The sequence below is a fragment of the Delphinapterus leucas genome, chromosome X, assembly GCF_059928025.1.
Source record: "Delphinapterus leucas isolate spDelLeu-1000000601 "Yukka" chromosome X, BTC_Dleu_Yukka2, whole genome shotgun sequence".
NCBI classification, from domain to species: domain Eukaryota; kingdom Metazoa; phylum Chordata; class Mammalia; order Artiodactyla; family Monodontidae; genus Delphinapterus; species Delphinapterus leucas.
Window position 1 is genome coordinate 133,558,915 of NC_143150.1, and position 14,661 is coordinate 133,573,575.

General features: G+C 54.4%; 1 protein-coding gene across 4 annotated transcripts in view; it reads left to right on the top strand.

Moving 5' to 3' along the window:
- The window catches only part of ASMTL (acetylserotonin O-methyltransferase like), a 28,288-nt gene extending 16,415 nt beyond the window's left edge, over positions 1–11,873 (top strand). For 3 of the 4 annotated variants that reach the window (XM_022561894.2, XM_022561892.2, XM_022561893.2), the window contains 5 exons: positions 1,684–1,871; positions 3,483–3,600; positions 4,399–4,542; positions 7,782–7,904; positions 11,579–11,873. In XM_022561894.2, the coding sequence (XP_022417602.1) occupies positions 1,684–1,871; positions 3,483–3,600; positions 4,399–4,542; positions 7,782–7,904; positions 11,579–11,781 (776 nt within the window). In that variant the 3' untranslated portion in view covers positions 11,782–11,873. Of the gene's footprint in view, positions 1–1,683; positions 1,872–3,482; positions 3,601–4,398; positions 4,543–7,781; positions 7,905–7,982; positions 10,251–11,578 lie in introns of those variants that run through there. The other variant, XM_089904873.1, reaches the window with a different exon arrangement.
- Positions 11,874–14,661: the final 2,788 nt, after the last annotated feature.

Genomic DNA, 14,661 nt, shown 5'->3' on the forward strand with positions numbered 1-14,661 from the left:
CTCCTCAACTGAAAATAATGACCAAATGTGGAGAAAGGGTCCAAGGTCCGGACTTCCAGTCCCTGCTACCTGGCAGACGCCCTGCAGGGTCCTCAGCTGAGCCCTGCCAGCCACTCCTGTGCCTCTGCACGGGGCCTGGGGTGGGGCGGGCGGGGGGGGTGCTGCCCTTCAGAGGACCCCAGGCCTCAGAACTCAGAGCTCTCGGTCATTAGGGAACACTGCTCAGCGTCTGTGACAACCTAAATGGGAAAAGAATTTGAAAAAGCACAGATACGTGTCTACGCGCAACTGAATCACTCCGAGTGCACCTCAAACCAACACAACATCGCTCACCAACTATGCTCCAATATAAAATAAAACGTTTTTAAAAATATATATTTATATAATTAAAGATAATAGTCTTTAAAAAAAAACGTGTGAGGACTTCCCTGGCGGTTCAGTGGTTAAGGCTCCACGCTTCCACTGCAGGGGGCCTGGGTTCCACCGCTAACTAAGATCCTGCGTGCCGTGCGGTGCCGCCACAAAAAGGAAAAAAAGAAAATTAAGCAACAGTAAAAATTCAGTTTCTAAAGCAAACAAACAAAGACAACATGTAAAGTGCCAAATGGGGCTTCCCTGGTGGCGCAGTGGTTAAGAATCCGTCTGCTGATGCAGGGGACACGGGTTCGAGCCCTGGTCTGGGAAGATCCCACATGCCATGGAGCAACTAAGCCTGTGCGCCACAACTACTGAGCCTGCGCTCTAGAGCCCGTGAGCCACAACTACTGAGCCCGTGAACCACAACTACTGAAGCCCGTGCGCCTAGAGCCCGTGCTCCGCAACAAGAGAAGCCACCACAATGAGAAGCCCGCACACCACAACGAAGAGCAGCCCCCGCTCACCGCAACTAGAGAAAGCCTGCGTGCAGCAACGAAGACCCAACGCAGCCAAACATAAATATAATTAATTAATTAATTAAAAAAGAAAGTGCCGAATGGACAGTTAGTTTCAATAAACTTTTTAAAAGTTCAGAAAAGGAAAACCGTAGACACCATGCTGTTCTGTCCGTCCGACGACAGACGGTGTTACGTGGGGCTGTGGTGTTACGTGGGGCTGTGGAGGTACAGGGAGTCTCAGCCACCGTCCCCTCTGCCTGCAGCCTCCAATTCTGCAGGTAGGGGTGTCCCGGAAGGGCCCTTGGGGGCCGGGCCGGATGGACAGCCCGCCAGGAAGTGGGAAGAGAGCGGGCCGCCCCGTACCCCTCAGGGCTCCGGAGAGGCAGACCCCGCGGGATATGGACAGACGGGTCCGTGCCTTTGGGCTCCGGCGCGTCTGAACCCCTGCGGCTGGCCGCTCGGTGCTTCTCTGCTCTCAAGGCCGTCAGCTGATGGGATGAGACCCACCCGCGTTACCTAGGGTCACCTCCTTTACCCGAAGTCTGCTGACTTGCAGGTGCGAAGCACATGACCAAACGGCGCCCTCTCCCCGACGGGGACGTCTCACTGGGGACTGTAGCCTGGCCAAGTGACCATGCCAGGGGCTTGGAGGGTCACCTCGAGGAAGAGCAACACCCTTGCGTCGTTCTCTGGGCCGCCTCTGGGCGTCCGTGCGCTTGGCGCTTAGTCAGATAGACATCCTGATGACGCTGGGTGGTGGCTCACCCCGCGGTCAGCTGAGCCGTCACACAACGCCCCGTCCTTTCAGGTTACGGCAACACGGAGGTGGCGACCCTGCACCTAGTGTCAGACGGCGAACACTCTCTCCAGGGCCTGGCCGAGTACAATGACGCCCACGTCTGGGGCGTCTTCACACGCCTGGGCCTGGCCGTGCGGGAGGGGGCAGACCAGACCCGCGGGGTTCTGGGGGCGATGGAGGAGGAACGCCTGTCCCAGGTACTGTAACCCCCGTGTTCCTTTTCACGCCCCGTCTGTGCTGCGAAAGGACCAGTGGGCATGGAAACATCTCAGATTCTGGCCGATGTGGGAATCCCTGCGGGAGGCCGCCGTGGCGGGGAGGGTGCGGCTGGCTGGTCACAGCTCCTGAAAAGAGGGCTTTTCTAGGAAGGGGCTGCCTTGAATCAAGGCACCGTGTTTCCTACGTGGAGTTGCATTGCACAGACTCCTGGTTCTTAGCTCAGCGCAGGGTGTGCAAAGGGCTTCCCGGCCCTTCCCCCGCCCCCTGGCACCCCCGACCCCTGTTCACCGTTGTGTGGGAGGGAAGGGGTCTCAGAGGGTCTTGGGTGATAATCTGAGGGTCTTGGGTGGTCTCGGGGGGTCTCAGAGGGTCTTGGAGGGTGTCGGGGGTTCTTGGAAGATCTTGGGTGGTCTTGGAGGGCCTCGAGGGGTCGTAGAGGACAGTGTCCTGGGAGATGCTGAGGTCCCCAGGCCCGAAATCTGGGTGAAATGGCAGCAGCACCATCGTGGCCTCAGGCAACGAGTCCGGCCCCCTCGGGCCCCGGTCTGCACCCCCCGCCCCTTGGGATTTCAGCTGACTCCCTGCCCATCCCTCGCCTCCTGACCACCCTCAGGAGCCCTAAGAGTGTCAGGCCCAGGCGGGTCCCGTGCACGCTGGCCTCCTTCTCTGCCCCAGGGACTCATTCCCTCCCACCCGGGTGGGGCCCGAGCACACATGGACCCCACCGGGGAGCTGGGCAGGGAGCCCTGGTCTCTGTAAACGATCAGATCAGATCATCCTCAGTGAGGTGACAGCTGAGGGGGCAGGGGGTCGTTACCCCCTAAGTCCTCCTGGTTTGGTCCAGTGAGACCCGAGTGGGGAGTCGGCAGTCTCCCAGGAGGAGATCCCCTGCAAACTGGAAATCAGACCCAGAGAGTGCGCTGTGTCAGGGTGCAGTGGAGCTGCCCTCCTGGCAACGCTCCAGCCTCACCGCCAAGGTGGACACAGTTCAGACCCAGTGCCCCCTCCCACCCTCCTCTACCCAGGCCCCTCCCACCCTGCTCTACCCCGGACCCATCCCCGCCCTCCTCTACCCCGGACCCCTCCCACCCTCCTCTACCCCAGGCCCCCTCCCACCCTGCTCTAGCCCGGACCCCTCCCACCCTGCTGTACACCGGACCCATCCCCGCCCTCCTCTACCCCGGACCCATACCCACCCTCCTCTACCCCAGGCCCCTCCCACCCTCCTCTATCCCGGACCCCTCCCACCCTGCTCTACCCAGACCCCTCCCACCCTGCTCTACCCCGGACCCCTCCCACCCTGCTCTACCCCGGACCCCTACCACCCTGCTCTACTCCGGACCCCTCCCACCCTGCTCTACCCAGACCCCTCCCACCCTGCTCTACCCCAGACCCCTCCCACCCTGCTCTACCCCGGACCCCTCCCACCCTGCTCTACCCCGGGCCCCTCCCACCCTCCTCTACCCCAGACCCCTCTCCATGATCCCTGCTGAGCTCCCCACCCACACGAATGCTGGGTGGAACCTCATCCCGGGTGCAGGACGGCCTGCGCTCCGGGTGGGTCTCCTCAGACCTGCTTCCACCACCAGAACAGGGAGCTGACGCTGCAGTTCATGAGGGCCAAGCACAGCCTCAGCAAACTGACCGCCCACCACGTGGCCACGGCCTTCGACCTGTCCCGATTCGCCTCTGCCTGCGACCTGGGAGGTACACTCACCCCCCCCCCCAGGAGTCGGGTGCAGAGGGCTACGTGCTTTTCTTCTTTTGTATTAAATCTAGGGCACCTTACCTGCTAATGAGACTTGCAGAATGGGTTTATCTCTACAAACCATCTGAGGACCTAAATATATCCAGGGTGGGTGCGGGGGCTTGGGCTGATATTCCCAAGTGCTAGGAGGTCCCGGGGATGGCCCAGGACCCCCGTAGAGGTTATGGGACCCTTCCTGGTGGCTGCCAAGTAGGGGAGGGGCTGTGGAGCCCATCTGCTGCCATTGCGTCAGGTCTAATTATGCCACACACACCCTCCACCCCATCCCAACCAATCCTTTCCCCAGGACAGTGGATGGAGGAGGAGTAGTTGCCCTGCCCAAGGGGTGTAGTGGGATTGGTGTCCAGGAGGGCTCCTAAGCTGCCAGCTTGCGTTTCCCCACCCTCTGCACACCTGTCCTCCTGGTGGTCCAGAGTGGCTGCTGTGGCACCAGCCATTGCGTCTGCATTCCCGCAGCACAAAGGGGCAGGGAAGAGTACGACTCCCTAGAGCTTTGCTGCCAGGATTCCCCACGAGTCTGTGCCCACCTCACTCACCTGCTCTGGGCCAGCACCCGCCCACGAGGCCCTGACTTTGAGACACCAGTGATCTCCCCACTGGCTGACCTCATTTCAGGGCACAAGCCTCAGGCCGCATCTGAGAGCATCGTTTTGGTTTTGCCAGAGCTGAACTCTGGAGACACTCCAAGGGTTTCACACATGCCAGGAGGGTCCAGAGTCTGCCTTTGCTTCTCGCAGGCTGCACGGGCATCCTGGCCCGCGAGCTCGCCCAGGAGTACCCGCGTCTGCAGGTGACGGTGTTTGACCTCCCAGAGGTCACTGAGCTCTCTGGGGGCTTTCAGCGTGGCGGACGACAGACAGAGCGGATCCGCTTTGTGCCAGGTTAGCGTGGTTTCGTGTCTACCAGGTGTCAGCATTTGGGTGACCTTATTTATCTCGTATGCAGAGCGGGTGTGTGTGTGTGTGTCTGTATGTGTCGGTATTCGTGTGTCTGTGTCTGTGTGTGTGTCCATCTTTCTCTGTGTTTCTGTCTGTATGTCTGAGTGTGTACATTTCTGTTTGTGTGTTTCTGTGTCTGTGGGTATGTATCTGGGTCTGTGTGTATGTATGTGTATATATGCACATTTCTGTGTGTTTCTGTGTCTGTATGTGTGTATCTGTGTCTATGTACATGTATATGTATGTATCCGTGTGTCTGTGTGTAGCTCTGTCTTTGTGTGTCTGTGTATGTATCCATGTTCCTGTGTCTGAATATGTTTGTATCTGTGCATCTGTATATCTGTGTGTATTCTCTGTGTGTCTGTATGTGTCTTATATCCATGTTTCTGTGTGTTTCTGTGTCTGTGTGTGCATATATACTGGTGTATCTGTGTGTCTGTGTGTGTCTCAGTTCTCTGTGTGTCTCTATACATGTATGTATCTGTGTGTCGATGTGTTTGTATATGCGTATGTGTCTGTGTGTGTGCGTGTATCTTGGTGCGTGTTTGCACATCTACACACAGGGGCGCATCTGCAAACCCTGAGAACAGGAGTTTGAAGTTCTCAGCGAGGGGAGTAGCCGGGCGGGAGGGCAGGTGGGGATGGTCACGGGCCAAGATCGGCGTCTGTAGATGTCGACCAGCGACCCAGGCCTCACAGGGAAGTGACACGGGGGCTACAGCAGGAGGGCCTTGGGGTGGATGTGAGGAAGGACTTCCTGGCGGGACCGGATTGAAAGGAAACTCTTGGCATCTGGTGACTCATCCACACTGCGGCCCGGCCTGAGGGTGGATGTGCTAGACAGGCCTGTGCCCCACGACCACCTGATACTTTCCTACTTAAAAAAAAAGAGCCAGTCACCCTGCTGTCACCCTGCTGTGGACTGAATTGTGTCCCCAAGTGCCTATGTTAAAGCCCCACCCCCAGTGTGACTCTTATCTGAAGGTAATTAAGGTGAAGGAGGTCACAAGGGTGGAGTCCTAATCCAGCAAGACTGCGTCCTTAGAAGGGACACCAGGAACATCTATCTATGTATCTATCGTTTATCCATCATCTATCTATCTATGTATGTACCGTTTGTCTATCATCTATCCATCCATCCTCTATCTTTATATGTATGGTTTATCTATCTCTTTATCGTCTATCCATCCATCCACTTATTTGTCTATCAGTGTATCTATCCATATCTATCCATCTATCTATCATCTATCTATGTATGTATCATTTATCTGTCATCTATTCATCCATCCTCTGTGTATCGTTTATTTATCTATCATCTATCCATCCATCCACTTAGTCATTTATCAGTGTATCTATCTGTCCATCCATATCTATTTATCTGTCTGTCCATCCAACTATTATCTGTCTGTGTATATATCATTTGTCTATCTGTCCGTCCATCATCTATCTACCTGTGTATCGTTTATTTATCATCTATCCATCCATCCACTTATTCATCTATCAGTGTACCTATCTGTCCATCCATATCTATCTATCCATCCATCTATCATCTATCTGTCTGTCCGTGCATTATATCTACCATCTAGCTATCTATCCATCCATTCGTCCATTTATTCATCTATCATCTATGTAACTATCAATGTAGCTATCTATCCATCTGTCATATCTATCTTTTATCTACCTGCCTTTATATCACTCACCTATCACTTATCTGTATATCTATCATCTATTATTTATCATCTATGCATCCATCCACCTATCATTTATGTCCTATCCTATTTATCTATCTAATATCTATTATCTGTCCATATCATGTATGTATCCATCCATCATATCTATTCTATTATTTATCATCTATTTATCTATCACGTCTATATCTATCTCTCCATCCATCATATCTGTTATCAATCTGTGTATCATCTGTGTATCTATCATTTATCTATTATCTATATCTATCTATTCAATATTTATCGATCTATCAATCATTTGTCTACCTCTCTGTCTTTATATCAATCATATATCTATCATCTATTTACCTGTCTCTCTATTATTTATCATCTATCTTTCCGTCCATCCATTCACCTATCATTTATCTGTTATTTCTTTGTATGTATGTATGTATGTATGTATCTATCATCTATCTCTCCCCACGGTGAGGACACAGCGAGTAGGCCACTACCTACAAGCCAAGCAGAGTGTCCTCCGCAGGAACTGACCCTGCCAACACCTTGATCTCGGATGTCCAACCTCCAGACCATGAGAAATCAACGTGTGTTGTTGAAGCCCCTGTCGGTGGGACTTTGTTGCTTCTGCCTGAGCTGACAGAGACACACCCTAAAGCTTCAAATCTAGGAGCAGCACGATGGAAGCTGTGCTACTGATTCACCATGTATAGGAAAGAGAACCACGAAAGCAAAAGAAAAAGAAGTGCATATTGCCCATCTCTGTGCAGCTGTCTGGGGCCACCCCGTGTAGACTTGTCTGCACCCCCGTGTTTACTCTCCCTTCATGCCAATTCGAAGTGTTTTCTTTCTTTCTTGTTTTGTGTGTGTAAATGTGAGCTACATCTAACCCTTTGTGGAATGAGGCAGGGTTAGGAGTAACAAATAGCAAAGGTGTCTGTGTCCACAGTTACAGATACACATTTGGTAGATGCAGGGACAAATGACCCCAAACTGGGGGCTTAAAGTGACCCGAATCCATCCTCCTTCAGTTCTGGAGATCAGACCTCTGAGGTCGAGGTGTCCCGCGCTCCCTCCAGAGGCTCCAGGGGAGGGTCCTTCCCGCCTCTTCCAGCTTCTGGGGGCTCCAGGCGTCCCTGGGCTTGTGGCTGCCTCATTCCCGTCTCTGCCTCTGTCTTCACGGGGCTTCTCCTCTGTGTCTGTGTCTCTCCTCTTCTGTGTCTTAGAAGGACCCTGTCATTGGATGTAGGGCCACCCTCATCCAGGAGGACCTCATCTCAGACCCTTCCCTTCATTTCATCTGCAAAGACCCTATTTCTAGAGGGCCCGTCCCCAGGTCAGCCCTTGAACGTCTCTTCTTTGGAGAACACAGATCTCCCCACTGCAGGCAGCGTCTCTTTCGGTTTCATCCCTTGTAGGACGTGGTGCAACTCCTTTCCGTCGGGTGCAGGACCAGTTCCTGTGGCCCTAACGGTTCAATGCCATTTGTTTTTAAACCAGGTGACTTTTTCAAAGACAGCCTCCCGGAAGCAGATCTGTACGTCCTTTCCAGAATTCTGCAGGACTGGCCGGATGACAAACTCCACAAGCTACTGAGCCGGATCTCAAGCAGCTGCAGACCAGGTGAGACCACATCATGTACTTGCCTTTTTTAACACATAAAGACAGTTTCCAATTTTTAAAAAAGCGTACATTTTATAGAGGAAGCTCCCCGTCCTCCAGCCTGCCATCTGGTGCTCAGTTTACCGGCTCCCTGAGGACGTACCTGATTCTCGGGCGTCAGTGATGCGTTTCGGAACTTTATGGCGCCAGCGTCTGGGGCTTGGGCTCGTGGACGCCCCCCACCCTAGCCGTGTCCCTCCCCAGGCCCCGCCGGCCTCAGGGTCTCCCTCCTCCGATGATGATGATTTTCCGGGCTGCTCTGTGGTACCCAGCCTCTCCCCACGGCGCTCGGGGCCAACCTGGGTCATCGGGCTCATGGAGTCGAGGGCCCCAAGCCGCCCGGACCCCTCCCTGGGTCCCCACGTCCAGCGGCGCAAGACGAGCTCTCTTTCCACGTCCTGCGACCCCGGCGTCTCCCGGGGCACCTCCACTGCCTCTTCTGTGCGGTTATGAAACAAAATATTCAACAATCCGGGGTCATCTTCAACACCCAAATGCCCCTCCTGTTCTCCACCACTCAGGAAAACGACCCCCATTCCCGATCTTTTATTTGGGACAAAAACCAGAGCGAGGGTCGAGTCCATGCGGGCGGTGTCTGCAGGAAGTAACCACGTGGCAGCCGTCCTGGGGCCCCGTCTCCTATAGCCGTGACCTGTTCCCAGTACCCGTACCGTTCAGTACGACTGCAGCCCCTCCCCTGGGGTCTGAGCCCTGCAAGCTGTGACGAGCACCTCCATCTGGGGTACCCAAAGGGCTTTTTCTTTTTTTTTTTTTTTTTTAGTTAGATTTATTCTTTTTTTAGAGTATAGTTGCTTTACAATGTTGTGTTAGTTTCTGCTGTACAGCAAAGTGAATCAGTTGTATGTATACATATATCCCCTCTTTTATTTTATTTAATTATATATATATATTTTTGGCTGCATCATGCGGCACTTGGGATCCTAGCTCCCCATCCAGGGATCAAACCCACACCCCCTGCATTGGAAGCGTGGAGTCCTAACCACTGGACCGCCAGGGAAATGCCTAGGAAAATATTAATAAAAGCGTGGAAGGCTAAGTAAAATTTTTAAATGAGCCAGTTTTAGTCCCCCAAACAACAGTGTAGTTAAGGCATTCTTGTTGGTCCCTGTAGCACGATGAAGAGGGTCCTCCCCCAAATTCACGTCCACCTAGAATATTATTTGGAAGCAGGGTCTTTGCTGATGTGATGAAGTGAAGGGTCTGACATGAGGTCTTCCTGGATGAGGGTGGCCCAAAATCCAATGACAGGGTCCTTCCAAGAGACAGAAGAGCAGAGACACAGACACAGAGGAGAAGCCCCAGCAAGACAGAGGCAGAGACGGGAGGGAGGCGGCCACAAGCCCAGGGACGCCTGGAGCCCCCAGAAGCTGGAAGAGGCGGGAAGGACCCTCCCCTGGAGCCTCTGGAGGGAGCGCGGCCCTGGGACACCTTGACCTCAGACGTCTGGTCTCCAGGACTGGGGGAGGATGGAGGTCTGTGGTTTTAAGTAGTTTGTTCCGGCCGCCCCAGGACACCCACGCAGCCTGTGAGATGCAGGTTTTCGTGTGGTCACAGGAGCATCACACGGACATTCGGGGTACCCTGCCCAAGAATGTGGCCCCAGGAGGGCCGGTTCCTGTTTGCTCCCTGCTGTGCCCCAGCCCGAGAACAGAGTCCCCACATAATGGATGGAACACAGTTGAGAAGGAAGGAATCACAAAACAGGGGTGCCCCCGGGGGCGAGGAAGGGCTGGGAGATGTGAGAGCTGGATTCTCACCCGCCTCAGAGACAGGCACTGAACCTGGGGACAGTCAGTTCCAAGTTGCCTTTATACTGCGAAGGGTTTTTGGGGGCGGGGGTGGGGGGGGTGGGCATGGGTGTGTTGCAGCTTAGACCTGCTGGCTAGAACCGCTTGTTAAATGTTCAGCACGCCTGCCAGCCAGCTCATACCAAGCTGTCAGCGTGAAATTGGCAGTGGAGGAAATCCTTAGAGCTCAGAAATTGGCAGGCACGGGGAACCAGGGCTTCCCTCCACCCCCGTAGCTGGGATTGCAAAGGTTGCCTGCACCCTGGGGACAGTGGGGGTCACAGATAAGGATTGAGCGTGACCTCCTGGGAATTCCCTGGCGGTCCAGTGGTTAGGAGTCTGCGCTTTCAGTGCCGAGGGCGCGGGTTCAACCGCTGGTCAGGGAACTAAGATCCTGCCAGCTGCACGGCAAGGCCAAAAAAAACCAAAAAAAACCCCCTCAATATAGGGCTTTTGGAGCCGCTGAGTTAATAAACCCGTGTATCCATGAGTCTGAAAAACATAAAAACTGACAGAATGAGCACACCATATGATCTCTTTTTTTTTTTTTTTTTTTTTTTGTGGTACGCGGGCCTCTCACTGTTGCGGTCCCTCCCGTCGCGGAGCACAGGCTCCAGATGCGCAGGCTCAGCGGCCATGGCTCACGGGCCCAGCCGCTCTGTGGCATGTGAGATCTTCCCAGACCGGGGCACGAACCCGCGTCCCCTGCATCGGCAGGCGGACTCTCAACCACTGCGCCACCGGGGAAGCCCGATCCCAATTCTTTTTATTGAAGTATAGCTGCTGTACAATGTTATATAAGTTACAGGTGTACAGTATAGTAATTCACCATGGTTATAGGTTACACTCCGTTTATAGTTATTATAAAATATGGGCTCTATCCCCTGTGCTGTACCATACATCCTTGCAGCTGATTTTATACCTAATAGTGTGGAGCTATGATCCCAGTTTTGTTAACTTCATGTTTACTTAAATGCCTAGAACCCAAATGAGATTTTGCACCAAAATTCTCCCAGTTACCGTCACCGGCAAGCAGAGCTGGGACTCGTGTGCCGCCACCAGCTTTGTGCCTTTTCTCTGGTCTCCCCCGGTGACCCAAACAAAAGGAAGAAGCAAGCGTGAGCTACCTCCTGCCCCTCTGCTTTCTGTCCCAAGGCTTATCTTCTCCCGGCTTGGTTCCCCCTTCTTCACAAGCACTTCTGAAAATACATACAGAGAGTTGGACAGATACAGGTGTGTGTACACACACACACATGCATACTTTCTACTTCTCAAGGCTGTCATGTAGGTTGTTCCCACCAACAGTGCAGCTCCACATATAAACACCACTCTATATGAAATAGAGAACCAACAAGGACCTACTGTACAGCACAGGGAACTCTGCTCCAGTGTGTTGGAATAACCTATAATTGAAGAGAATAGAAAGAATATATATTTATATACATACATGTATAACGGAATCACTTGTCTGTACACCTAAAACTAACACAACGTTGCAAATCAAGTATAATTCAAAAAAAAAAAAAGATAATCTCGCTGAACCAATTAAATGTCAGAAAAAAAAAAATCGTGCTCCTGGCACCCTCGTGGCCGGTGCCATCCCTGTGCCACGCAGGTCCGCCAGGGACACTGCTGCCAGGGAAGTCCCGGTGCAGTTCATTATGGCATCAGGGAGGCTGCAGCTGTGTCCCTACATTCAGAATCCCTGCCGTCCGTGTCTTCCTGCAGCGAATCCCTTCAGTGGGGAGCCCGGGGCACCCGCAGCCTGGGTCCTGAGACTCTTTCCCCACTCTATCTCTCTCTGTCTCTGTGTCTCTGGCTCCCCAGGCGGTGGCCTCCTGGTAGCTGAAGCAGTGGCAGAGGAGGAGGGGGCGTCGCGGAGCCCCCGGCTGCGGACCCTGAGCGCCGGGCAGCCCCGGAGCCCCGACGAGCACCGGCGCCTTCTGCAGCGACACGGCTTCCGGGACGTGCGGGTGGCGCGCGCGGGGGACCTGCTGTGCGTGGTCCTGGGCACCCGAGCTGCGCCCTGAGGGTCACCGGGAACCCGGCGGGCCCAGCACCCGGGAGTGAAGGGTTCCTGGAGAGCAGGTGTCACCGGACACATTAAAGGAGGCGGAAAGCACGGCTGTCTCCGCGCATCTGTGACGCGCCCGGGTGGTGGGATGCACGGGCGGGGGGACCCCGGGGCCGGCGAGGGATGCGCGGGCCAGGCCAGGTCCCCAGGTGATGTCAGCATCTCCCTCGCTCCCTCTTAGCTGGTAACTTGATCTTGGCGCATCTAGACCCTACTTCCCAGTGTTTCACTCCTATTTTCAGTGCGTTTGTCCTCTGCCCTCCCGGCCGCGTGCACCTTCTCTTACCTTCAGGGCGGCAGAACCTACCTCTGCCCCCGTCCATGGTGAAACCGCGTACAGGAGCTCACGCGGTGGGAGGTTTATGGGGTCAAGATGCTTGTTTACTGCAAACGTCCTCCAGGTACCTGGGTGAGGCTAAGTGTCTCTTCTCTTAATGACTAGGCGAGTACAGTGGTGACTGCGTAGCAATGTATACGTTGTCTGTTACGTGTACACCATTATTGTTAGAAAAAAATGCCCCGAATGTCAGATGGGGTCCTTTCAAACAGGCCCCCTGTGAGTGTTGACATTCACCTGTGCTTTCCAGCTAAAACCACCACAGACTCTTAGATACATAACTTCCAAGAATAGAGACGTATGTATAATTTTCTAGGTGTAAGGATATATTTTAGGGGCTTCCCTGGTGGCGCAGTGGTTAAGAATCTGCCTGCCAACACAGGGGACACGGGTTCGAGCCCTGGTCCGGGAAGATCCCACATGCCGCGGAGCAACTAAGCCCGTGCACCGCAGATACTGAGCCTGCGCTCTAGAGCCCGTAAGCCACAACCACTGAGCCCGTGTGCCACAAGTACTGAAGCCCACGCACCTAGAGCCTGTGCTCCACAGCAAGAGGAGCCACCGCAGTGAGAAGCCTGTGCACCGCAATGAAGAGTAGCCCCCGCTCGCCGCAACTAGAGGAAGCCTGCGCTCAGCAACGAAGACCCAACGCAGCCAAAAAGAAATAATTTTTAAAAAATCCTTTAAAAAAAGAATATATTTTATATATTTAGAGCATATAAACTATGTATGTCATATATAAATGGGTAAGTATACATTTGTAACATATAATATATACACACACACATATATATAATTTTGGACGGACTCCAATTTTTAAAAAATCACAGATTGTGTCTCCATGTGAGACAAAGACAGAGGAGGGAGGAAATGAAACACTGGCTATAAAGGGAGCTGTGCCATCCCGATGGAGTGCCGGTAGCTCTCCTGAGTGAGAGGGACAAAGGAGAGGGGTCATGGCCCCTCCATCCGTCTGGCCCCGGTGTGGACCTGCAGCCTCAGTGAAACTGCAGCTAGGGTCGCAGGAGACCGCCCACCCGGGTCCCCTCTGCCCGCCCCGTCCCTTCACCTGGGCAGGGCGGTGCTTGGCTGCTGGCAGGGCCACATCCCCTGCGCGGTGGACCTGGGGTGACGCCGACCCTGTTTACCGGGGGCCACTCCCTTCCACCCCCTTCCTACCCGGGAGGAGAGGTGAATCCCTGCAGGTGACCCTGCCTCAGCCAAGGGCACCGTGTTGCAGCAGGGCTGGGTCCCCAATAACAAGCGACGGGTACAAGGCATGTGGAACGCCCGTGCTCTGGCCGGTCAGGGAGCCAGCAGTCTTGACACTGGGTTTGCTAGAAGAAACTGCACTTGTAACCAGAGGTGTCAGAGCGCCTGCCTCGGCCGGGGGAAGGGGGGTGGTACCCGACCCCCCTTTAGTCCTGGCTACTGGGAGCCCTGCGGGCTGCGGGCAGGGGGGCTGCTACAGGCAGGGCTCTGACCCACGACTGTTCCCGTAAACCAAGGATGCGCCCGAGGGCCACGCCCAGTTGGAAGAGTAACTAACGGGCAGATGACGCTTGTGGAAGCAACGAAGGGCCCATGGCTTCCTTGTACCGCTCCCTCTCCTTGTGCTGGAACAGGTTGCAGTAAGAAGAAAAGATAAGAAACTAAAAGGTGAGAAAAGAAAGTGTGACTTCCACACAACCTGTCTCTTCATTTCTTAGAAATACATGCAAAAGCAGGACTTTTAGGGAAGCTGGCGTAAAACAGCACACGGGCGTGGCTGCCCGCACGTGCCTGTGTCTTTAAATCAACAGGGATTTCTAGGTTGGAATTGCCCTGGACCTGACCCCCGCCTTCCGGGTCACATTCATTCATTCATCCATCCATCCATCCATCCATTCACTCAGGAGATGTCTGAGTGCCCACTGCAGACGGGGCCTGTCTGGATGCATCACTGGGTGACACCTCTGTCCTCTCCACTTGTCTGGGGTGGACGGGCAGTGGGCATAGGGGACGATAAGGATGACACCCGAGACAGCAGCGTGTGGTCCCCCCCAGGTCCCCCCTGCAGGGTCCCTCCACCAGGCAGGCACCTTCCCTGAGCAGCCCCTGGCCCCTCACCAGACCAGTTCACTTAAGGGCCACCCCCCACAATGCCACCCTCATCCCTTCTGTGACTCACTCTGAGCCGTCAGTGGAAACCCGATCATCTTTAAGCACCTCCAACATTACTTTTCGTTAGGCCACCCGTTTTTCAGATACCCAGCTTCTAATACTGTCCAGGTCGTAGTAAGACTTTGGGGCAGCGTGAGGAAGGGGGGGCCACACCTCGGCCTCCCCACCCCTGCCCCTGGGGATCCTAGGACATAACCCCTTCCTCTCCCCACCGCACCCCCACCTCTCAGCCCCCTTTCTCCCTTTCCAATCCCCAGTGCGCAGTCTACCTCCTTCACCAGGTACACGGTATTCTTGTGCGTGGTCCTGCCGCCCTCCCGGGTCAGCCCCCCTGAA